General features: G+C 33.9%; 1 protein-coding gene across 7 annotated transcripts in view; it reads right to left on the minus strand.

The window, feature by feature from the left end:
• Positions 1 to 25,247, minus strand: part of trio (trio Rho guanine nucleotide exchange factor) — a 63,144-nt gene that overhangs the window by 3,580 nt on the left and 34,317 nt on the right. For 2 of the 7 annotated variants that reach the window (XM_085206509.1, XM_085206512.1), the window contains 13 exons: positions 19,053 to 19,125; positions 13,503 to 13,626; positions 12,488 to 12,604; positions 11,044 to 11,109; positions 10,789 to 10,872; positions 8,850 to 9,035; positions 8,318 to 8,415; positions 7,803 to 7,995; positions 6,546 to 6,743; positions 6,058 to 6,246; positions 5,680 to 5,897; positions 1,925 to 2,093; positions 44 to 871 (listed from right to left, as the gene is read on the minus strand). In XM_085206509.1, the coding sequence (XP_085062635.1) occupies positions 44 to 871; positions 1,925 to 2,093; positions 5,680 to 5,897; positions 6,058 to 6,246; positions 6,546 to 6,743; positions 7,803 to 7,995; positions 8,318 to 8,415; positions 8,850 to 9,035; positions 10,789 to 10,872; positions 11,044 to 11,109; positions 12,488 to 12,604; positions 13,503 to 13,626; positions 19,053 to 19,125 (2,543 nt within the window). Of the gene's footprint in view, positions 1 to 43; positions 1,145 to 1,924; positions 2,094 to 2,452; positions 4,601 to 5,679; positions 5,898 to 6,057; positions 6,247 to 6,545; positions 6,744 to 7,802; positions 7,996 to 8,317; positions 8,416 to 8,849; positions 9,036 to 10,788; positions 10,873 to 11,043; positions 11,110 to 12,487; positions 12,605 to 13,502; positions 13,627 to 19,052; positions 19,126 to 25,247 lie in introns of those variants that run through there. The other 5 variants (XR_014879313.1, XM_085206513.1, XM_085206510.1 and 2 more) reach the window with 5 other exon arrangements.

A 25,247-nucleotide genomic window follows, 5' to 3' on the forward strand; every position in this document is an offset into this window, starting at 1 on the left:
GTTGGTTTAAATTTAATTCGTTTGCACAGCACAGCATTCGTACCCGAACATCCAGATGCGCGACGTTATTGGAGTGCAGCCAGTCGAGGGCGGAGAAGAGGTGGCGCGCGTGCGTGGCGACCGTGCGCTGCGTGTAGAGGTCGGGGTGCGCGGCCGCCCAGTCAAGTAACGCGCCGCCCCCCACCAGTTCCAGCACCAGCGTGTGCGCGCCCGCGCGTGGTACCTCCGCGAACAGCGCCAGCGCGCGCACCACGCCGCCATGCGCGCCGCTTGATAAGATGCGGTACTCACGCACCGCGTCCGCGCCACGCCCGCCCGCCACCTGCTTGAGCGCCACGCGCTGCCCCGTGCCTGTGTCGCGCGCCGCTACCACGCGCGCCGTTCGCCCGCGCCCCACCTCCTCCTCGGGCGCATACCGCCGCGCGAACTGCTCGCGCTGCCATTCGCCCTCGCCCCCAGGCGCCACCGCCAGGCGCGCCGATGTCTGCACGCCACCCAGCTCGTTGCTGACGAGACAGCAGTAGACGCCGGCATCGGCGGCGCGCACCGAGTGGATGGTGAGCGAGGCGAGGCCGTCGGGCGTGAAGGCGATGGCGAAGCGTCCCCCGTGGCGCAGCGCGTGCGTCTCGGGTGCGGTCTTCCGCCAAGAGGCGGCAGCGCGTGTTGCGAGGGCGCGACAGGAGAGCGTGGCGCTGGCGCCGGCGGGCACGGTCACGTCAGCGGCGGGCTCGGCGAGCTCGGGCGCGCGCAACTCCGTCACGACGCCCTCGGTGCACTCCGCGGAGCCGCCCCCGCCGCCTCCGACTCCGCCTCCACCTCCGCCGCCGCCACCGCGGCGGAGTTTCAAACCCCACGCGCGCTTTGACAACCCCTACACATACACATGTTAATACATACTTGACGCAATGTTTCACTACATACACATTCCTTTAGATCATCCAAAAAGCACATCATGCAAGCTCACCCGTCTCTGTCTGCATAGGTCATCTGGCGAATTGTTATATACTTATTTCTATTTACAAGTGAAAAATAAACATTTAAATAGTCAACGCAGTATCACAAAACACAATCACAGTCTTGAGTGAGTCATACGCCCCTTTATCAATATATGTTAAAAATAATGTTATTCTCGTCTAAGTCATACCTATAACAAAGAAATAAATACAAGCGTTAAACAAGGAAACATGCAAATAAAAAAGAGCATTTATTATAATATGTTGTTATTTAACTACATTGCCCATAGCATTGTTATGAAAGCAAAGATGAAAATAATAAATAATAACTTATTAATTATAATTTAAAAATAGCCAATTAGATAAAATGCCATTGAAAATACATATACTTATTTACATAACAAATGTAGCTTAAAAGAATCAGAGCAGTTCCAATAGAAGAATATTTTGAGGCAAAATGTATATTATTACTAAAAAAACAGCACACATCCGCATAATCACATTGTAAATAAATTATTAAATTTGTTCGTAAAGTGTAAAATAATATTTCAAAATATAAGGTAAGTTTATGAAACCAAACCAAACTAGTGTTAAAACACTACCGTTCCCCGAATTCTTCAGTGCAACTTTTAGTTCTTGTCATTCCTCGTTACCAGAGCGAGAAAATTTTATTTCTCCGAGTGGGGATCGAACCCACAACCATCGCGTTCAAAGGCGCACGCTCGTGCTTCTGCGCCGCGACGGTTTCAATAAGGAATTAAAACAAATAAAACCTGTTTATTGTATGATGAATATATTGCACTTATGTAGTTTTAATTAATCTTGTCTTTATATGACCAGATCGTGGGCATGGTGAGTAAGATAGATCGTAATGATGCTTTCATACGACAAATAAAACTGCTGCTAATATGGTCTTTATATGATCAAAAGATAGCAGTGTATTGTGTCGTGGTGACTGGTGGGTAACTCACGTTGTGATGGTGTGGCGATGTGGGCGTGGTGGGCGTGGGCGGCAGGTTGATGGTGTTGGCCTTGCAGTGGGCGCGCTGCGTGCGGCCGCGCAGTTCGGGCGCCAGCCGCGCGCCCGCGGACGGCGGCACGCTCTCCGTCTTGCGAACCCCGCCCCACCCCTCACCCGAGCTACACGGCCGGGAATACCAATTTTCAATACAAACAAAAACAAAACACCTACACCACCAACGTAACATATGCGAGAACCTACACTCAGCTTAATAATTTAATTATAGATAATAATAGATTTAAACTTTTTTAATTTTTGTATACAGTTGAATTTATGTAAAGAATAATAAATATTCGTAATTAAATGTTTTTTAAAAGATTTTCTTTAGGTATATTACGTGCATTGAAACAATACACATTTATTTTAAGTATTTTAGCTTTGCATTAGCATATTGTTAGTTGGCTCTAAGCTGGTCTCAAAAAACTAAAATAAAAAATGAAATAAAAAGCATGCGGGGCTAAAAGCATTAAACCACAAGCACTTTTATTCACATTTATTGGTTACTCGTGTAACATACCGTCACATAGTACAATAATGATAAAATGTTAGTCTATTTACAAGTTCATAGCTAAGTTGGTAATATATACAAAGAGGTTTTATAAAATGATTAAGCATAGATTGAAGTTGTTTAGAAAATACAAATGTTTATAGATAAAGATTTGCGAAGATTATATATTAACTAACATATAGAAAACATTTTAGAGTGTTAATATACTTAGGAATTGTACCTATGCGCTATAAGACTAATTAGGGGCCTTAAGTACGTCGAGAACCTACATGAAGTGTATGAATACAGTTCATTGTACAATGCAGTGAATTTTATATATATTATAAATAAATAAATAATAATAACTAAAAAGTTACAATGACCAAACCTGTGACTTAACAATATTACAATTATTTAAAAAAGTTAAAATGTCATTTTATTGAATAGTATACATAACTGCATAAAGCTAAATATTGACGGGATCATTGTAAAGAATTTAATCTTAACCTTAATTTTGCACCAATTTATACAATATTCTTCGCCAGGTGGAAGACATCACGACTTAGCTTACGACTGCTCCGAAAATATTCGAACATTACAAATAAGTAAGTGTTTTGATTCTGTATTCGACAAAAATAGCTCTCGCAAATAAGAATCATAATTTAGTTATTATAAAAGCAAATCATAATACAACTAATACTGGTACAGAGTTAAACACTTCTTACAATATTACACATCGAAAGCACAATATACTTTGTCTAACATTCAGCTATCCGAATACACCAATGCTTATACGAGTATGTGTTTTCCTTTCGAGACAGTAGGACGAGAAGATTCGACGTGTTGGACGTATTGTTTATCCAGTCTTGCATTCGTGTACTCAGTCGCTAACACCCTATTATATAAAACTTATCATCTTAAATTGTATAAATGACGCAACCAAAAATATTGTGAACGAAATAAATTGGCCCCATTCCTTTAAAATATAACACTCAGCTTTAATTCGTATCTAAGTGAATCGGTTCATGATTATTGTGATTTGTTATAGCTGAATAAGTTAAAAAAAGACTAGTTACATAAAGTTATTAATATTTTCAGGTCTTAAGGAGAATAGAGTTTGAATTTTAATTTCAATGAATGTTTGTGTTATATGGAAAACCAAAAACATTTGCTCATTAAAACTAAGACAAAAGGGGAAACTATAAAAATTAATTACTTAGCTGAATTAATATGCATAAACGATATCTTAAATGAACTTTACTATTTATCTGGCCCAAGCCCCGAGTGATCGACTAAAGCAAGCTTACCGCAACTTTTATAAAACTCATGCATATATTAATTGTCACCCAGGTTATATCCCCAGTCTTCTTTATTTTCATCTTAAGACTAAAAAAATGAGTATCATCATAAAATCAATGGCTTTTATATGTATGGTTTTGACTAGAACTAGGAAAGTTAAAATTAATTTTAAAATTATATAATATTAAATTAACACAATAGGAATTAAATAATGGATTGTTTTATTTTAAGTACCCGTTTATGACGAGACTTTGTTTTATAAAGTAATAAATTTAGTTGATATGTCTGTGCTGCTGTTATATAGAGTACCTAACAGTGCTTCTAATATTAACTACAATTTATTTATATCAATATTAATAAGTTCAAATGTAGATGTTCAATACGGTGTCTGTTATATATAGTATATTGTATTGGAAGTGAATAAGCCAAAGGGTTATATATTACCTATTATGTTGTTGTATTGTGTATAACGTTTTAAGTACATACTTTGATATTGAACTATAATAATTTAGATAACTATCATTAACGACATATGTGTGACTAACCAAATGGTGAGTCACTTCCAATATACAATAGAAAGCGAGAATATTATTAATATAATTGTTAATTACGAATCAATTCCAAAGAGTCTTAAGGCCTAAGGGTTAAGCTACGACGTAATGGTGGAAACTACGCTATTCAGCTATGCTCCGATGTTACGAGTAACGTGATGGCAGTCATATTTATTGCAATACTTTTACATTTATTCGTTTTGGGGGTTACATATTAAATACTTAATACAATAATAATATTAAACTTTCGTCGAGATGTACGTTTTCTGGTAAAACTCCTTATTGTTTGCTACAAAAAATATTAAATATTAATTATTAATTATATATCACGGCAAATCAAATATTATTTCATAGATTACATTTCCCGATATTATTTTTTTTACTTTGATTTAAAGAAAAGTCAAGAACCAGTAGCTATGACTAAATAAATACACCAAATTAGTGTATAATAATTAATTAAATATATTATAAATATCAAGATTAAATAATTGAATATTGATACAATAATATAAAATATTTTATTGAATATATTAAAGATATAGCATAATTATAATTTAGCTAGCATTTCATTAATATAAATATTAACTAGGAAAGCTCGTTGCTACGGTTATAAACCCACATTGTTAATACACACACACACACACATATTTTGCGTGTGAGTTTACACGCGTTCTTGAGCTACTAGTGGCTGTCATACATATTGGTTGACATGGTTGGCAGCTTGCGTCCAAGTCGTGAGTAAGGCCATCCATAAAATACATTTGTAATACTTTAAAAGAAACTTATAAAAAAATAAAACTTAAGCTTAAATTATTAAATTAAAAATTCAAAGTAGTCCCGAAACACCGTCTGAGTTTCGACTTATCACTATGTTAAAATGAGATATGAGGGAGCGGAGAATAATCAATGGGATCATATCCAAAACCATGATTCGCTAATTCAGTCGTTAAGACCCTTCTGATGGTACAGTTAGAAATGTTAAAACAGACAAAAATTAAAGCTATATAATTGAAGCGAAACATAATGCAATAAAAAATATAGTAAACAACATTTTAAATAACTAAAAAGAGCTAACACACAACAAAAAATGTCCATAAATACGAAAAAATCTATTGTCGTTCGATCAACAAGAAGGTTATTGTCGTTGGGAGGGAGCGCCAATGGTTACGGCGCCATTTAACTTTTTTTGTAAAATAAAACACTTTCTTTCAGAGTTCTAGGTAATTTATGGATCACCCGACGACCGAGACGCGTGCATTGTGCATTATACCGGCCCACAAGTTGAGGTGTAACAATGTGCGTTTACAATATGTGTGGCTCAGGCGTTGGCTGTTTCGTTAGTACGGGCGTGGTGTGGTGGGTACTCACTTGGCAGCGTCGCGGTTGAGGAAGGCGCTGGGGTTCTCGAGGCGCTCGCCGAAAATCATCTGTGATTGCAGTATGGTGGACAGTTCGGAGATCCAATGCCGGCAGCGCGGCTCGGGCGCCCGACACAGGAACGACTGCTTTGGCTTCATCGACCCCACTGCGTGGATGATGAACGAGCTGTTGCTGCCCTCCACCTCCTCTAAGCTCATCTTGTTCACCTGAAACGACGTTACAACACACTCAGACATATAGTTATGACCAATAAGAGAATTGCTTTGTTATGAATCAAAATGAAAATTGAGGGCTTAGTAAGCATTTATACGAATAATAAATAAGTAATGACTACAGTAAGATAAAATTGAAATGTTATATAATAACCTGGACGTGATGTTTGTAGTTGTATGTGGGGCTAGTGAACTGAGATTTCTTGCCGACGGCCTCCGTAAAGATGACACATTGTTCGAAAAGGAACACATGCAACTCCTTCCCTTTGTCACTGCTGGAGGTAGCGTCGGACACCACCAGAGGCTCTTGGAACAGTAGTTTGCCCTGAGCCGCTATGTTACCCTGTGATTAAGTTATTCACAATGTAGAAATTCTATCGTATGAACCTATTCTAAAGCTTTAAGGGTCTACAAGAATTTTAGATTTATACAATCGCACAGGCAACACGTTATTAGAGCCAATGCATATCAATAAGTACCGTTGGCTATGGTATAAAAAAGCCACAAAGAGTGGATTTTAAAGTTTCTTTATTTTTTTTTAAAGTTAGACACAGTTCATATAATTATAAGGAAATACAAATAATTCATTTCGCGCATGCATTATTCAATTATATAATAACAAAGAGTACAAGGGTTTCTCACCATGAATCCTTGCAGGCGCCCAACGTCCATCATATCGTTAGCGTTCTTGGGTATGATGGAGGTGCAGTGCACGGCCACGCCGAGGGCCGCGAGCACGTCGGGCGGCGCGCTCGCTGCCTCCGAATACGTCAGCACTTTTTTCACGAGGAGATGGTACTTTTGTATACGCTGTATCGGCTTTATCAGTAAATCTCCAAGCTGCAAAAACATAAGTTAGAAAATCAGTTTACTTAAACATCACTGTGTATCCCGTACACTAGCATAGCAGGATAGACAAAGGAAAGCTAGTGTTAAAACACTGTTTCCCACGCACTGCCTAATTTTCAAAACATTGCGAGTTGGGCAGCACTTTGTCTTTTTTTTATTAAGTTTACCAACGGCTCATACATAATTATATTTTAAGGGAATCTAACATAAAAACTAAAAACAATTAATGTACTGTCATATAAAGATAAACACTACATGCAATATAAAGTGGCTGTGAATAATCGTGATATTGTAATTTATAAACATAGATATGCTAATACAAAAAATTCTTGTTAATATAGCGAGGGAATGAAAATAATTCATTCTCTCCGAGTGAGAACCGAACTCACAACAACATCAATTACTTATTTTTTTTAATTATCGGGGATATTTTAACTTAATATTAAATATTCAATTTCCTCGAGTGGGAACGTCTACTCGTACTAGTCTGTCGCATTTACAGTGGTACGCTTGTGCCCCTTCGCCATATCTATCCTCAAACTTAACTCGACAATGATTGTAATACATATTCAAATCTCCTCAGGGTAGCAAATGGCCTAGTCAACTGATCCCATAGTATTATTTTGTCCTTCACATTTCTTTATAAAAAGATATTACGTGTTTCTTGGTGAATCAGTGACCCATTTTCTTCACCCAGACGATGAATACATCATTAAAAACATTTATATTATAAACATTATGAGTGACATATGGATACACAAAAGAACAGAAGGCTACTGTGTAAAAGCTGTATATATTTATATTTGAGTTATTTATAGTTTACTTTTTAAGAAAGTTTTATTGTTATTTAATAAAACTGCATTATAACATTACTAGTGATATCCTATTTTATGCAAGAAAATAGAATTAACAATGGACAATAGAGCCAATTTCGGTCTGTATTTTGATATATTAGTCTCAACAAGTAAAAATCATATTCTGAAAGAAATTCAATACAAACTTATTTTCATAAATTAAAAAAACAAAACAAAAATTAATAAATTAGCAAACCTGCAATTTTTGGCCAAGCTTGTGGCGGAGCTCTTGGAAATAGTGCTCGTGTTCAGAAACAATGTATTCGGAGACAGGTTTATTGCGACAATAAACTTCGTACAGGAACATTTTCTTCTCCAAGAAACGGCGGAACAGTGGGCCCAGCAGCTCGGGGGACTCGATGCAGCTTTCCAGCTCGCGTACGAATTTACTGCAAGCAGCATTCATTTATGGCATACGATCACAAGTCTACGCGCGACTTGAAACGTACAACACGCCAGCTCTACCGCTTATTGCTTGCAATTATTATATAAGCAAATGTTACACTCGCACTGCACTCTACAAAAATCTCGCTTTGCTTTTATTAATTAATGTGTAATAAATAGTAAAATGGTTTTTTTATCAAATTATTTAAAATAAAACAATTTCAAGAAAATATTTGCAATATATTCAGTTGTGATTTTATTATTTCAGTACTATTACATTTATTAAGTCAAGGATGCTTTATATTATTGAATACTAATGATACTCACTCTCGATGCCACTCGTATATCGCCTGGATGTTGCCGAAGATCATTCTGAGCCGTCGATCTCGGAGCCCGTCCGGTATTGGCGGATCAGAGTTAGGTTCCTGGCAAATTGTTATTATATTACTTAAAGTGAGGCACATTTCAATTTGCTAAGTTAAATAATGGCTATATAAATAGTACTATGGACGGTGCTTTAATTTTTAAATTAAATTAAGTTCGTTAAGTGCTGCATAGTATAAACCAGTTGAGTTGATACAGGGTCGGTTGCGATGACTAATTGTTTTTGTTTTAACATGATTACGGACATATACTGATTCAATAAAAATGTTCTCAATTTAAACATCTTTTTGAATGTAAATATTTGTTGAATGAATGAATGGAATGTTCACTAAACACGCAAACAAAACATATTCTATATTTACTTTTAATTTACGTTAATATATAGGTACTTCATTCACAAATCTATTGTATCAAATAAAAATAAACAATTCCTTTGGATCAGCGTCAATACACACAATATATAGTATAAGTTTACCATCATATGTTTCATATATCCTTCGCAGACAAGCCGCAGATCGGCTACGTATATCTCCTCGGTGTCGTACAGCTCGCGCAGCACGTACTCGCGCTTCTTGAGCGTGGCCTCGACGCAGTCCGCGCTGGCCGCCTCGTCGTCGTCGTCGGCGCGCGGCGCCCCCACGCCGCATCCGCCGTGCTGCTCCTGTCACAATTGGTAAAAGTGGTAAAATCATATATGAGAATACATCACACAGGCTCTGTTATAAACAATTCCAAAATGTTACTTTTAATTTATATAATTACAAAAATATTTAAAAAAAAAACATGAGTTTTCTAAATTTTTTATCTGTTTTTAAATGCGCAAAGCAACAGCCGCCTTGATATGATATCCCACGGTCTTGTAAGTGAAGTGTCAACTCATCAACGTCAACTTTATACATAGATTATTAACTTATTATTGGTAATAAGAAAGTCAGAGCATTTGTTTTTAAAACTAACGGACGCCGTAGCAGGGCAACATGGCTTCCAGCGTTCCCATAAAATGGGCAGCTAAGAAAATGAAAAATTTAAATGTACTTTTGTGGCACTTGTCCATTGAATATAAAAATGTTATATATTAGTTTATTAGTACCTTGGGGTCAAATTCAGACACTTTCCAAAAATAAATGTTCTCATAAATTATGCGTTATATCCAACAATTACTTTTAGTCATAAATGCCGCCAACGAGAAACATAATAAAAATTTTCTACGCATTTCTATAGTAGCGTCTATGTTTTAATAACACACATAAAAATATTACATTTAAAAATTTTGTAGAATTTACTTTTATTAGAAAACTTAAAATTTGAACGTAGCGGGATTCTAATCCGCGCCTCTTGGAAACCGTCCAATGGCTTTGACCACTAAGCCCAACGTTCTCATGAAGCTACGTCGAAACTTTATACGATTGTTACAACTTATGTATTTATGCTATTAGCGTCTCTGTAGAGATTTTCGCAAATTATCCCTACTCAAAGATAGTTGTTTAGAATTATAATTTGGCAAGAGAGAATGCTATTTAAAATATTTTTCCCTCTCCAGGCAGGGATTCAAAACCCGCTACGTTAATAATAATAAGTTTTCTAAAAATAGTAGGTATTTACTTGGGCAAGTGTGAAATAACACTTAAAAAAATATTAAAATAGTTTTGCAAATTTTACGAATATGACTAAATTATAGCAATAGTCTGGAATCTAAAAATAATAAAAAATAAAACATTTAAAGCAAATAGACACGAAAAAAAATACACAAGCAATAACATGCAAATAATATAACCAGCACACTGTAGATTCACTAAACTGAACTTGTGTACTGGACAACACCAAACAAAACTAAAACTTTAATCAAAAAGCAAAGAATACGTTTCGTAATTTAAAAACAAAGAGAATAAGATACACTTGCGGCCTAAGTATTCTGTTTGTAAATGAAAACACATAACATTTAACAAATGGAAGTCAATAAATTGAATTGCATGTCATTTTGTAGTGAAATTATCTATTTCTTATACTAAGTTACTTAAATTAGTATAATCGAATTACTTAGGCAGCAAGTATTGATGAGTATCACTCGCTGCTGGCATCAACTGAAGCGGCACTATCACACATGATTAAGCACACCATTAATAATGTCCAACGATTATCGACCCCAATCAAAACAGGTGCAACTAAAACGAGCTGAAATCTAAGGCCGCAACGTTTCCTGTTTCTCATATCTTACAAAATGTACAACAGTCCTTTGATACTATTATAATCATTTGATTCAAAGATTGTTCAAAAGTTAATATTAATATACTACATAACACAAATAAATATTGCAACTGAAACGACTTCCAGATACAATGCTACAAAAATTAAACAAAAAGCTTTAAATGATATCCATGCACAGTGCACACTCCATGCTCTGATTTTAATCGAACCATCTTTTCCTTGACTATTTGCTCTATTTCGGCGATATCCGCGGGACCACCGTTAGAATCCAGCGCATCCATTGCCAATGAATTCTGAAAATGTCATCAACATATAACCTACATTTTCACAAGCACCTATAATCCGCCCTTTTTCGTTAGTTATGAGTTAGAAATTAAGAAAAAGAAGTACAATCATATAATAGTAAGGTTTTTAGAGAATTAGTAAAAGAAGATTGAGATAACAAAGTGCATATTTATACTGACCCGAGCAGCGGGCGCAGCAGCGGTGGTAGCTGGTATGGGTGCTTGCTGCAGTACCGCCTGAGGATCCTGTCGGAATAGCGAGTATAAATCAACACTACGTATGAGTATATTAAAATAAATATTTGTTAGCCATAAACTAACAAGAGTCTAATAATCGTATGTGGAACGAAGGATCCCTCAGTCTCCATGAATGTTCGGACTACTATGTATATAGCAACCAACCTAGTTGTGTATATCAATGCGCCGTTTGTTACTGGCCCTAACGAGATGATGTGTTTGATGTTCCTAATTGAATATAGTGCTCTCTAGTCTGGCGCCAGGAAATCAAAATCCATTTATGTCTTTGGCATGCCATTTAATGTTATTGTACATACTGAAAATATAACTTTATATATTAAAATACTTTTAGTAATTAAATAAATTTTTATAACCTAACTCAAATAAATAAATAATAATTTGCATAATGGGCAATCTCAATACTGTCCGAGAAATGTTATATAATTTTATAGCTCAAGATACCAAAACCGCTAGACCTAAGTCATTTTAGCAAAACTGAAATTTTCAGGCCTATTATTCTAATATATACATATAGTTAAGACAGTATGCCTACTCATTCACTTGAAAGTGGGGCCCTTTCAGAGGTAGCGTTAAATAAAGGTATATCTTAGTCTGAAAAGATGATTGAGCCATTGGATTATTATATAGATAGATATGTATAGAAACCATCCAACCATCCTCTATTGCTTTACTTACTGCATTCACTATGAATTACAAATCGATAAATGCTCCCCAAATATATTTGTATGCACCAGGTACATTTAATTAAACATATTGCTGGAGTTCATTTTAGATACATATGTGAGACCGCACCGAAACTACTTGTTAGTAACGTTTATAAATATTACATTAATATATTGCTTAACGTAATAATTAAAAAAAAAATTTCTATCCGTTTTTCATTCGTTGCATTTGAAACTATTAATTTACACGTTTGATACGACGTATACATGTGTATGAAAATATATTATATATAGATAAACAATGCTATTGATAGGAATGTGGATAAATACGGTTATCTCCCTGGCACCACCGAATGCCATCGACCGGCGTTCGTAGAATAGTGTAAATTCAGTACATTCCGAGAATACGAGGGCAATGACGTGAACTAGTCGATTATATAATGAATATAGAGGTTAATTCAATTTTACTTATTTAGATTAATACTAAAATTCTGAGATTAAAATTAAATAATTCATATTGTAGGTGGACAACGTTATATTCAACACAGTCAATGATAATATAAATATTTTGATTTATTATGATAGTTGGGCCCACAATGCCCATATGCTTTTATATACGTTTTTAAAAAAATAGGTCTGATTTGAAGAATTGATTTATAATAAAATGTATAAAAAATGTAAAATGTAATAATGGAAGCACTTGCCTGTATGGGCTTCATAGGTGGTGGCAGTTCTACATCGGGTGCATCATCCTCGGCATCATCAATTGCGGTCACACTGCTTTCACCATCTTCAATTCGTGCGCTCTCCACATTAGGTAACTACGTAAATAAACACTTCAATTATAGCTTCATTGTCAACTGAATTTATATTAAATTCCTCCAACATACGGAGTCTTACGCATTTTTTGTAATGTCACTGTAAATTTTATGCAATAAATATGGAGGATTTGAAAAATGGAGAATATAACGATAAATTTAACAGGTTAATGATAAATAGTAGGGAAAGTAAGTAAACAGATAGGTAAATTTACAATATAATACGAGTATAACTTAAATGTTTAAACTTACTGCTGAACTAGTAAAATAACAATAAGTTCAGATACTAGTTTGAGAATTCAAACAAATTCTGTTAAATTATTGTTAATAATACCAATTTACTAAAAAAATAATATCAAATCTAAGAAATATGTACAATCTATTTCCTTTTCTGATCACATGTGATTAGAAGATATTATTAATATATCAATAATATGGATTTATACATCGTAGTTTCGTCAACTAAATTATAACTCAATTTTACCCAGGCCACTTTCACGATACTTTGTCTCATCATATAATGTGCTTGAAATACTTTTGATTTACATAAACCCTATAATGTAAAGTTCTGACCATTCACGCATTCAACATAGAATTCTGACATTATCAGTTCTGTCATTTTGAATATACATATCACCTTGATCATATTGACAACATATAATTATAAGACACAATTACTTTATCTTTCTTACCTTAGTAACTAATGCTACACGTTAATAGAAATCATTTCAAATGTTTATAATTTATTAAAGATTAAATACACTCGTATTATCTAAGGTAAACAAAAAAACGTTATTTTTAAAAAAAAAAACTTTATGAAGTTAATAATACTTCAAAACAAAAATTATATACTTATTTAAATATTATTTTAGACATAATAAAATAAATTTCGATACTATACCTTAAGCTTCTTTTCAGACGGCACTTTTTTGAGGGAGGGCTTGTCAGCGGAGGCGGGGGACTTAGCGCCACCTGGTGTTTTCTCACCCTTTCCCTGCGACTTGCTTGGACGCGGGATCCACCGTCTATTATAAAAAAAAACTACTTTAGCACCATAAAACAATAACACTATGTAAATTAATTGTAAGTAGTGTAAAATTTTAAATATAATTATATACAATCGTATATCATATTACTTTCCGTCATAAAGACAAGACAAAAAATAATTGTAATGTGCTACAATTATTATGTGATATTCTTATACTTTTTATCTATAGTTAGTACTGTTTAAAATTTATACTAATCAGTAACTTCAAAAATAATTATAAATATTTACATTCAGTATTACTTCACCTAATATGCATAATTATTGCTTGACACAACCGCTGTCTTAAAATAGATCGTCACCGCGATGATCCAATGCAATATATACATTAACCACATTTCTTTGGTTTCTACACAATGGTTATTAATATTTATAACGCTTTACCTGATAACTATAAAGTTTTACTATGGTTTTCTTATATATTTAATGTTTAAACTTACTATTTAACGTAGGTATATGATAATCGGTACATCTGAGTAAAATATTTTTGCTCATTTATTTGTTTATTTATTTTTTAATAAATAATTTTAATTATAATGCATTTAATTTAAAGAAATTATATAAAATAGACTAGAATAGACTTAGACCATACACATATATTCAGGCCGTCATTTTCGCTTTTTCCCTTTTTGTTTTTCATTTCCTCACAAATGTTTTAAATCATGGCAATACATAATGGCTTTGAAACAGATTTATAATTCTTTTGACAGAGCTCGTATAAGCACATCACTACAGAGTAGACAGAGTTAATCAAAGTTAAGAACTTATGAAAGATCTAGATTTCGAAGATTTAAGAAAGAAACTCAAGGGGCAGCGACTATTTTATTGTCGTATGAACTCAAAAAGTCAGTTGTCGACCTCCAGTGACACTACTATCATGAAGGTGAAGAAGCCGCACACGGCTGTTGCTAAATGTGATAGTTGAGCGAAGCGAGCGGAGCGCTCTACTGGAGACTTTTTACACTCTTTATCACCAATAGGCTCTCAAACGGTGTGACCGATTGAGATGAAAATTTACAAACATATAGATATGACCACGTAGATGGTTTAGGGGAAAAAAATTCTAAAAATTCAAAAATTCATTTCTCGCTTCGCTCAACATGTGAACACCACTACCGAGATTTTGCGACCGCAGCGAGTCAAAATTGAGGTCCGATTCGCGCCCCTAGTATAGTCAGGAAATTTACTACACAGAGCTCGAGACGATACAAGCCAGCGGCAAAGCCACCCGTTACAATCCATCAATAAACCAGACTTTCATATGCATCTCTTTTCTTTAATAATGAAAGACCGTTTATACAGGGCTGGTGGTCTTGCACGAGAAAAATTATCGTATATTTTGAAGTGCGATTGTTTTGGTGAAACGCAAGGAACTGGTTTCTGAAAGACCATTTGGTGCTTGCTACGGTGATGAAAACTTTGAACTTATATTTTAAGTAAAACATAAATTACATTTCAAGAGAATAAAAACGTGATTAGGTATATATAAACAGACACATGCATATATTAAAAGAAAAAAAAAAACGATCATGTGCGAGTCGGACTCGACCACCGAGTTTTCTGTACCAAATTCAAGATTATAGTCTACAATCTGATAGTTTCTATAAACATAAACATCTAAAAATCACATTTCTTTTGTAAAACAGAAGTATATAAACCGATACTTATTTAAATGATACAGTGCTTCTTAGGAAGCTTCAATTGGAAGGTTGAAGATAGGTCTCGCGTAATAAAGGTAAAATAACGAAGCACGATCATAACAGGTAAGGTAGGGAAAGCAGCGAGAATAGTTGTTTAACAATTTAAAATTGTTTTGTATTTAAATCGTTACTTAAAATGATAATTAATGTAGGGAATCAATTAAATAATTTAGAATAGTTACTTATTTTAGGATATCTCACTTGGCATAGTTCGAAGATTTCTAAAGTAAATATATTAAATAGTCTGTAAATATGATATAAGGCCAGTCGTGTTGCAGGGCAACGCAACAAGTTGTGGATTCGATTCCCATTCGAGAAAATGAAATATTTAATATTTTCATATCCTCACTGTGTTAGGGTGAAAAAGTCTCCAGAATTCGGCGTAAAGCGTAGAACGGAAGCGTCTTAATTAGAACGGAGTGTCTTAACACTCGGCTCCGAAGAAAGGCGTTATGACGAAATAAGGCGTTATGTAATTTTATTAATATTTATGTAAGGCTTTGTACCAGTTTGCAACAGTAACAGTAACTTAGCATATGGATAGCATATCATATGTTTGAAGAGACGACATCATATTGCAGAAAGACTAAAATAAATATTCTATTACGATCTGTTACACACTTCATATAATGTATATCATCTAAGCGTCTATTTTCATTAAAAGTTACACTCAAATATTTAATACTATTTATTCATTCGAGTAAAGAACAGGGTCAGTATCTCCTCACAAGTAATCATAAGTGAACATTTACGTTCAATTTACGATTATAAATTGTTATATTTTTTTCCATGTGCAAAAACGAACATGTTTACTTTTGTCTACCTTAAGTGTAAGCATCATGTTGTCAGTTTAAACCTGGCTGTCAAACAAAGCAACACTTTCATACCAGCTACGATGACAGTATCATTTGGTAAATTAAATATGTAAATGAAAAAAAAAAAACCTAGTCGATATATATGATGACTTCCTCTTTTTGATGTCGGCTCTAAACAGTTATGCCTGATATCTATCTTTGCAGAACTACACAGGAAAATTAGCCCCTACTGTGGTAAGATACAAATACAATAGTTTAAATAAGTAAGAAGATACTAAATCGGTCTATAGGTACAATTGTACAACACAACTACAATCGAGAAGGCAGTTTTGACATTACTCACTTTGAAAAAACAATTTGAGTCCACATCCTTAGATTGATATAACACAACGCACATCACAAACAACCACGTTCACATATCACATATCTACTGAGTGTTAAGTTCACCGACTAGCGACTACCAACAGGCAAATAGTGGCACTCAATTGGCGCACACGCTGTTATCGCCCTTCTAAAGTATGAAGAAAATACGATCTAGCAAGGCGAAGAGATATCAGATATGTATATCGACCAGATTACGCGATAATTTTAAAAGTGATAAGTGTATAGCGCGACGGCTCACGCGCGGTGATCGCTCGCGGCAGCGGCGACATCGCCAGTCGCCACACACGCCGGCCGTCCGTCGCGTCGCCCGCGCAGCGCGCACTGCCCAGTGCCCAGTGCCCAGTGCCCCCTGGGACCGCGGCCAAATTCACAATGCAACCAAAACGGCCACTTCCATGACGCGCTCATCAAACAACGGATAGCGTCTACTTATAACAATAAATAACATCGGTCTCACTCTTGTTTTATACTATTCACATTAGATAAATGAAAGTTCAATAAAAAGTTATTTTTTCAATAAAACTCCGATAATGTTATTAACAAGATGTATAAAGTGAAATAATTGGTATCGTTTAAAAAAAATTACTACAGTTATATAAATACAGGACAGACCCCTTGACCTCCACGGGCCCCGAATGGCCTGTGAAGAACTGCTACGTAATATACTATGGTGATTTTCACCTCCTGTGGGCCCCAACTTTTTTGTGTGCCCAAGGCCCCGACGTATCGAAAGAAATAGAAATTATAACAGTAAATTAACGAGTATTTTAAACTTGTATGTACATTTTATTCTCCTTGTATTTATGTGTTTAAAAGAGTTATGTAAATAGCATCAGTAAGTGCCTCATTATAGATAACACGCACTGGAAATTACGCCTCTGGTAAATTGAAGAATGAGTTTTGTTTAACCTTTTTAATAATAATAATAATACTCAATTGCACAAAATAATGTAAACTTTACATTAAGAAAAAGAAAATATTATGTAGATACACAAATTAACATTTATGTTACGACCTTCTCACTACAGGGGATCTCTTACTCTCCATTTCATTATGAATAATTTCAGGCAGTTATAATTTTGCAGTTAGCGTAACAAACAATATACATCTATGGAAAATTTATTGTTGTAGTAAAACGACAACCAAAACTAATTATAAAAGTTAAGGAGGGAGACAAGCGAGCTATTTTCTGAATCTCTCTTAATATTATAAAAATACTAAAATACCACATTGTAACGAAGTTTCTTATTAATTTTTCTAAAAAGTGGTACGTGGTAGTGGTGGGTACAAACAACAAAGTTGTAACTTTACAAGAAACTCTACATGGCTCTTTAGTAATCTTATCGAACTTCCTAATAATCTCAGTAAAATAAAGTAAGTATACCTTAATTGGCTAAGATGACTAAAATATTTTTATAGGAGTATCTTCAATTCCTACTACGTTTCAATTTTTTTTACGCAATTGTATTTTTATATTAATGAAGGGTGTCTTCTTTTTATACAAATAAAGCTATTACTTATTTTTGGTTGTGTCTTGTGCAACGTTTAACATTTAGAATGCACTTACTTTTATATAATTATAAATAATAATAGAATCATTTTCGGTATCGAATATCAAACTTGACTGCTATACAAAAGGGGACGACACAATTTTTCTGGTTATAGGTTTCTTAAAAAAACGTATTTTTTATTAAAGTCGCTAGTTCGAGTGAGGTATGAAATGAAAGGGCTCTGGCTAACCTAAGCCTGAATTTCAGCAAAAGTTCAAAACCTGTACTTTTTGTACGGAACCCCCGTTGGGGAGCCCGACTCGCGCTTGTCCGGTTTCTTTTTAAACACAAGACAGAGACAAGAACAAGTTAATAATGATAACAAAATGAAGGCAATTAGCTTATTATGTTCGGTTTTAAATTTCATTGTTATAGTATACTAAAATATAACCAACTAAAAGTCAATCACTGATTTTGAATGTGTTTTTTTTTCAACCTATTTTGTCAAATATTGTCAATCGCCTTGTGTAAGTTACTATTACGTTTATTATTATGACTTTATTGTGCACCTCACCAACACACCGTGATAACGACAGGATGAAACAATAAACCGTGACCGGCTTCTCAAGCGACTCTTCCTCGTCTTAGTTTATTCCCATATAAATTACTATCTTATATATCTGCAGTCTCTAAGTTATCCGTTAGAGTATAAAATAGCCGTAATTTCATTTGAAAAATTTCTTTATTTTAAACGAAAGTCGAGACTAGGCGAAAAGTAGTCACCCACTCGTAAATGTACCTTAATCAATCAATACCTAACTCACAACCGTCCCTTATATAAATATTGTATCGAAAATACTTAAGTACATACAAATAGAGAGAGAGAACAGAGAGAACGGAGTGCCAAACACTACGGTCTCTACATAACTTGAATCGTTTTAGAGTGTATGTAGTAACTTGTATATTTGATAATAATAATATTGTAGACATAATGTACATATCATAATAATTACTCACGGTATAATCCCCTTTCTGTGTTTACCAGGACTGGCTGCGCTTGCACTCACGCCGGGTTCCGAGGACGACGCTTCTGTTGACAACGAAATGATAATGTTTATAAATTATTATATTATTTTGTTACAAAATTGTCTAAAGGTAAAGGTCCCCAAAGGTCTTTATTATTGTTTATCTATTGTATATGCGTAAAAAAAATTTTGACAAAATAGAATGTTTACTGACATGTAATTAGTGACACTCTCAAGATTAAGACAAATCGATTGACGTAAGTAACAACAAATACGGTCAACCAGTTTAGTCTCTACAACGCCACATGAGAGCAAACATACATACAGAAACTGATAAACACATTATCCTCATTTACGTCGCAAAGCCGGGTAAAAAGTGCAGCAAGGTGTGCAAGTGTAAAAAGCAAATCAAACGGTGAAACGTCAAGATGTTGTGGAGATATTCCTATTACTGGTAATGGGAATAAAACTTTTAACAAATGCATATAGCATACGTCGTAGCTAAACCCGTACTTTATATGTTTTAATTTATGTCAATAAATTTATATATAAAATAGTATTTTAAATATAAACATTTCTACAAGTGGGTGGTCAAGTGGGCCACAGCGACGTCTAAATTCGATTATATGAAGAAGTGATAGGTGACCGACTAAAAGCATTGCTAACAAAAGCTGAACTCAAGCTTATGATTCGGTGTTCTCTCGCACAGATGCGAAGTTATATTTAAATCGCTGTCTATATAGTACACTCATCAGAAGCAATGTTAAGGTTGAATTCCGTGATGGTTGCGTCATCATTTTGTGCCTAGGATCACACTTCGACCTTTTAATAAAATAATTCTATAAAAATGTCGCATGTCTGGATATTTCACAAAATTATTACATCGCGTATACAAAATATGAATGAAACATAATATAATAATAAATTAAGAGTAGTTTTTAATGTTAACCTACATATGGTTAAAATTAAATCAACTTCACGCTGTATCACGCGCACAGCAGACTAGCCAAAGGGAACATAGTGTTAAGACACTCCGTTAGTTATGACAAACTTTCACTTATTAAACTTTACATATACATTTTGTTTTTATTAATATTAATCGATATAAACAATAGTATATAGAAAAATATTAAACATTAACACAACTAAAATTAAAATCCACCAAATTTACGGTTTATTACAACACGTCCGAAGCGAGCGTGGATGACATTCAAAATAGACAACTACCATAAGATTTCGCAATATATAACAAATCTAACCGTTCTATAAAACGTTGCGGCACACTTATTATAAGATTAAAAACAATAAAAATAAACAGAAATAAAACGAAGTGGCGCCAAAGGAAACATGACACAGTTACAAGTTCATAGGTATGCAAAAATATAGTAGACGAATATGTTTACAGTGTATTTTAGATATCCGTTACCATTGACGAGAAATAAGTTATCATTCATAGTATTACTTTAACTTATTAAAGTAATAATGAGATAAGCGTGTTTAAGTAGAGCCTACCTCTATATTTGGTCGTGGATGCCAAAAGCAATGCTAACATAACCTGAAGTAAACTTCGAAACTATTACATAGTAATACGAGTGAGTATAAGAAGAATATTGAACAAAATGTATTTTAAGTTTAAGTTATTTTTTGCTATGGAATATACTCGTAGTATGAGACGACTCATTTGATTTATTCAGCTTGTAAGTACCTTAGTCGACAGTCGTTAATTTGTTGTACGAACCTACTACTATAGCAAACTAATAAGGTTTTAGGTTCTTTTAGGATTTCGTACGTCAGAAGAAAAACAATGGACCCCTTTAGGATCAATTTGTAGTCCGTCTGTCTGTATGTTGGTTCGTCTGTCACGACCATTTATCTCAAAATTGCTTTGGAAGTAATCAAATAATAATATAAATAAAATATATAATAAGGAAGGAATCAACCTGTAATAAATATCAAATATTTACCTCTACATAAATATTTATATTTTTTTATTTATATAGTATATAGGTATAGTTTTAGATTACGTTATAAAATATAAGTTAGAATAGATTTAATAATTTTATTTTAAATAGTACCTACTAGCAAAACTGTATTGGATCAACATTATACACAACTAATTGTTATTTCAATACTTTTTCAATCGATAAGCAAAATAGGAAAATGCGTTTAAATTTTAGATTTTAAAAATTTGCGCAAATTTCATGGAAACGCATCCGGAGTTCCGCCAGCTTTTAACGCAGCCACGTTGCTCTACTGTGACCCACCTCTCGTATATATATCTCTTTAAATTGCAAGTAAATGCATCGAAAAAAAACAGTTACGAGAACTGATGAGAAGTTAATAGATATTATTATACCAAGGTCAAAGAAAATAGGAATGAATGAGTGAAGTGACATTTATTGCACTACTGCCAATTTAATTGTAAAGAAGATAGTTATTTTAAGTAAATAGCTAATATGAAAAAAATAGTAAAACTAAAATTATCTAGATATTTTTTTATTTAAATAAAAATGATCTAGACTAGACTAGATTTTATTTAGTAGTAACTGCCATTCAATAATTTTGTTGAAATTCGAATGTTAAAATTCGAATTCGAATCGTTGTATTATTTTCTATGACAAGGCAAACAAATGTTAAAACATTCCCCACTCTCCGCCCAATTTTTAGAGACGGATTGGTGGAACTCAACGCCGCGCTTTGTTTTGTCGCCAGAGTGAGAATATGGAAAGAATTCATACCAGGTGGGAACTGGATCCACAATCGTCATTTAGGACGCTGTGCCACTGGGCCACAAAGGTGTTTAATATTTATGTATGTAATATTAATGTAAATAAAGAGAGACACACGACATTATACTCTATATCTTACTCTATGAAAATATAAAAAAATATGTTTTAATTGTAGAGATATAATTAAAAAAAAGTTTTAACCTATAAATTGACTCCATTTACATCCATAATAAGTTCCACATTCTCTATTTTAGAGTGTAGTATCGTAGACTGAATTGGAAAAAACATATAAGTAACAACGCATTAATTGTAGCGGTGGCCATGTTTATTTCAGAATGACTTTGTAATAACCCCTCTGGATTAGAATTCAAGTTCACCACGTCGATATATAAGTATATAAAAAAAATATGATACCAACATATAAACTCACCATGGCGTTTATCCATTAACAGTAGCTTCACCATCTAAAACTAACAACACCCGAAACGTATTGTAACATAAGTGGCGCGAGCCACAGCACCTCTGTTCGTACATTATTGTGCAAGACCCGTGCGAGTTGCTATTCAATTTCTAATATGGAATCCGACGCACACTTGTTTCATTGGTTGATCGCTGTACGCGAATAAATTGATAGCAACATAAACTTTATTAAAACCATGAGTTATATAGTACCTGAGTATCAAATTATTAATAATATTAATAATTTTCAATTAATAATAAGGAGGGAAAGAAGTACCAATGACTGCTGCAAAAAAGGCAAGACGTAGTAGAATGTTATTTTATCATGTATGAAAAAGTTAATATTCATGTTCTCTTTGACATGTGTCAATTTATAGTCAAATATTTGTTGCGGGTACCCAGGCGTTACTATCGCTGCGTACGTCTTTTGCTTCAAGCCATATCACCATTTCCTTCCTGCATTTTACGTGTTTTAAATTATACCATTCCACTCACGACTGTTTTACGTATAATAATTGTTTTTTTTTTTCAATCGTCTGTTTTATCTTTTTTAATGGATGATTTATAACAATAAGAAATATGTAGATGTATAAAATATTTTTTTTAATAAATATAATTATTAAAAAAAACAAAAACCCTATCTAATATTTTTTTTTACAAAAACCGACACTAAAATTATATTTTTAACTTTTTAATTTTTAATTTATAATTTTTATATTTTAAGCCTTACGAAATGTGAAACGTTGAAATGCTAAAAAAAACATCTGTATTATCTGGTATCTATAATACTTTAGTAGGTCTTCAATAATATTGTTTCATAATTATAGATTTTCAACGAGTGCAAAGTGTCTTATATTTATACTGAGGTGATCAATCATTTGCAATCACGTTATAGTATATTTGTGGTTTTTACCATCCTATACAATACAATAAACAAGGTCACAAGCAACTGACAGTATACTTAAACGCCATACAAATTAATATACAGTGAAGGCGGCGAGTACGCACGATCAGCGCGTTAACGTGAACGCGACGCTTGATTTGTAACACCTGCCTGACGCCGAGAAATAGAAAAATGGCAGTTATATTTTTGTTTCTATATTAGTACTTACAAGTGCAATCATAAAAGCAAAATAATATATCTTAGATCCATGACGTTAAATAGTATGATTATAAACATAAAAAACAATGCACTTGTAAGAAATGTATGTTAAAAGAATAATTTTCATGTATTTTTGAGGCCGTAGTAAACCGACGGTTGTGGGAGGAAGTGAAATATTTATTTACGTTTTTATTTCCATTTCTTCGTTTTGGTGTCAAGGCAAAGCGCGGCGTTGAGTCCTGCAACTCAACACGCAATGCCTCCAGAATTTGGCAGAAAGTGGGGAACGGAGTGTCTTAACATTAGGTTCCCTCTGCCTACCCTACTGATTTGATTTTGATTTTTGTATTTTTTTTATTTTAAATAATGTAACTCTCCACCCGCCCCGCTGTCAATCTGATTTTTTTTAACAAAAAAACCCAATTTATGGAATCAATATCGATTATAAAAAACACCATTTCTAAATTAGTGTCATCGAGGAGAGTTTCTCTGATAGTGTAAAATGTAAACTATGAATATTTATCTTATTCATTTGTTAATTTTCTTCGTACAACTATTAAATACTACACAAGCCCATTGGTCTTTCAGACTAGCACAGATGAGTGGTGGTAGGTAGGTACCTAGTTGGCGTCGCTCCCGAGGGCTCTCGACAACTAGTTCATTTATCTATCTAATCATTATTGGCATGGTTTTGCTTATGCCGTTTGAATATATAAAATTATTTTTAACTCAAAAATCATACATTTTCTATTAAAAGTTATTAACAAATATTGTTTAAGTAAAATAAATAATATCTACATTAAATTATATTATTTGACACGACCGATTATTATTTTTAGATACATATTATATATAAAGTATGTTGCATTTTCACTCAGAATATTGTCCACAATCGATAAGCCTACTACTGTACGTTTAGGCTTCGAGTACCAACATTGCCCCATTGTTCTAGGATCTATTTATTGTGCCAATATTTATTCTATATGAATAAAAATCATGTTGCTTACATGTAAGGAGTATTCGTTTTATAATATCTTTAATTTAAAAGTCACATTGGAAGAGCATCCGATTATAAATGCGAACTACGATAAGATTAAGTGTGGCGTTAATTTCACCAGTTAAGTTTTTTCTACCTACCATGCTAAACGGGTCGAAAGGATGATGAATATTTATTACATCTTGTTGTACATTTGGCTTTTTTTTTTAATTTTAGTACCTGATTCTTAATTCATAATTTCATGCCTCGGAGCATATAAAAAGCGACTATCCTACCATTTCTCGTTGATTGTGTCGAATTAAAGTGCACGGATTTGGTTTACTTTAAAGAGAGAGTTGCCACTGTGGCGAAAAGATCTAATATGTTTTTTTTTGCGCTTCACGCTTTATTTCGCACATAGCAGGGTAGGCTGAAGGAACCTGGTAAACTAGTGTTTACACACTATTATGACTTCCCTTCCCCACTTCCCGCCGAAAGCTGAAGGCTTTTTGTGTAGAAAAGTGTTAATATAACCCCTGAGCTACGGCTGGCCTCAAAAATAAATAAATATTGTTTACGACAAAGCAATAATATACAATTAAATATATTTCTAAAATCTAAGGAAATTTTTATTTTTGATCCTAAGGGAAAATTTAAATGTTCATCATAAGTTGGGATTACTGTTAGCATCGTCAAATATTTAATTAGGAATATTTTATTTTTCAATTTGATTTATTAAAAGTGAAAGGTAAAGTCGGCACAATTACTGCACAAGATATAACGGAAATATTCATTATTAACTCGAATGACATATCGGACGCGGTTGAAAATCATGAGAATGCAATATCCGGCGTAGAAAAATTTATATATAATTTTTATCTTGCATTTTTTCTTATTGACTTCTAATAATAAATATTATTT

Source organism: Heliconius melpomene, chromosome 21 (assembly GCF_056956725.1).
Source record: "Heliconius melpomene rosina isolate 202511_hmr_F chromosome 21, ASM5695672v1, whole genome shotgun sequence".
NCBI lineage: Eukaryota > Metazoa > Arthropoda > Insecta > Lepidoptera > Nymphalidae > Heliconius > Heliconius melpomene.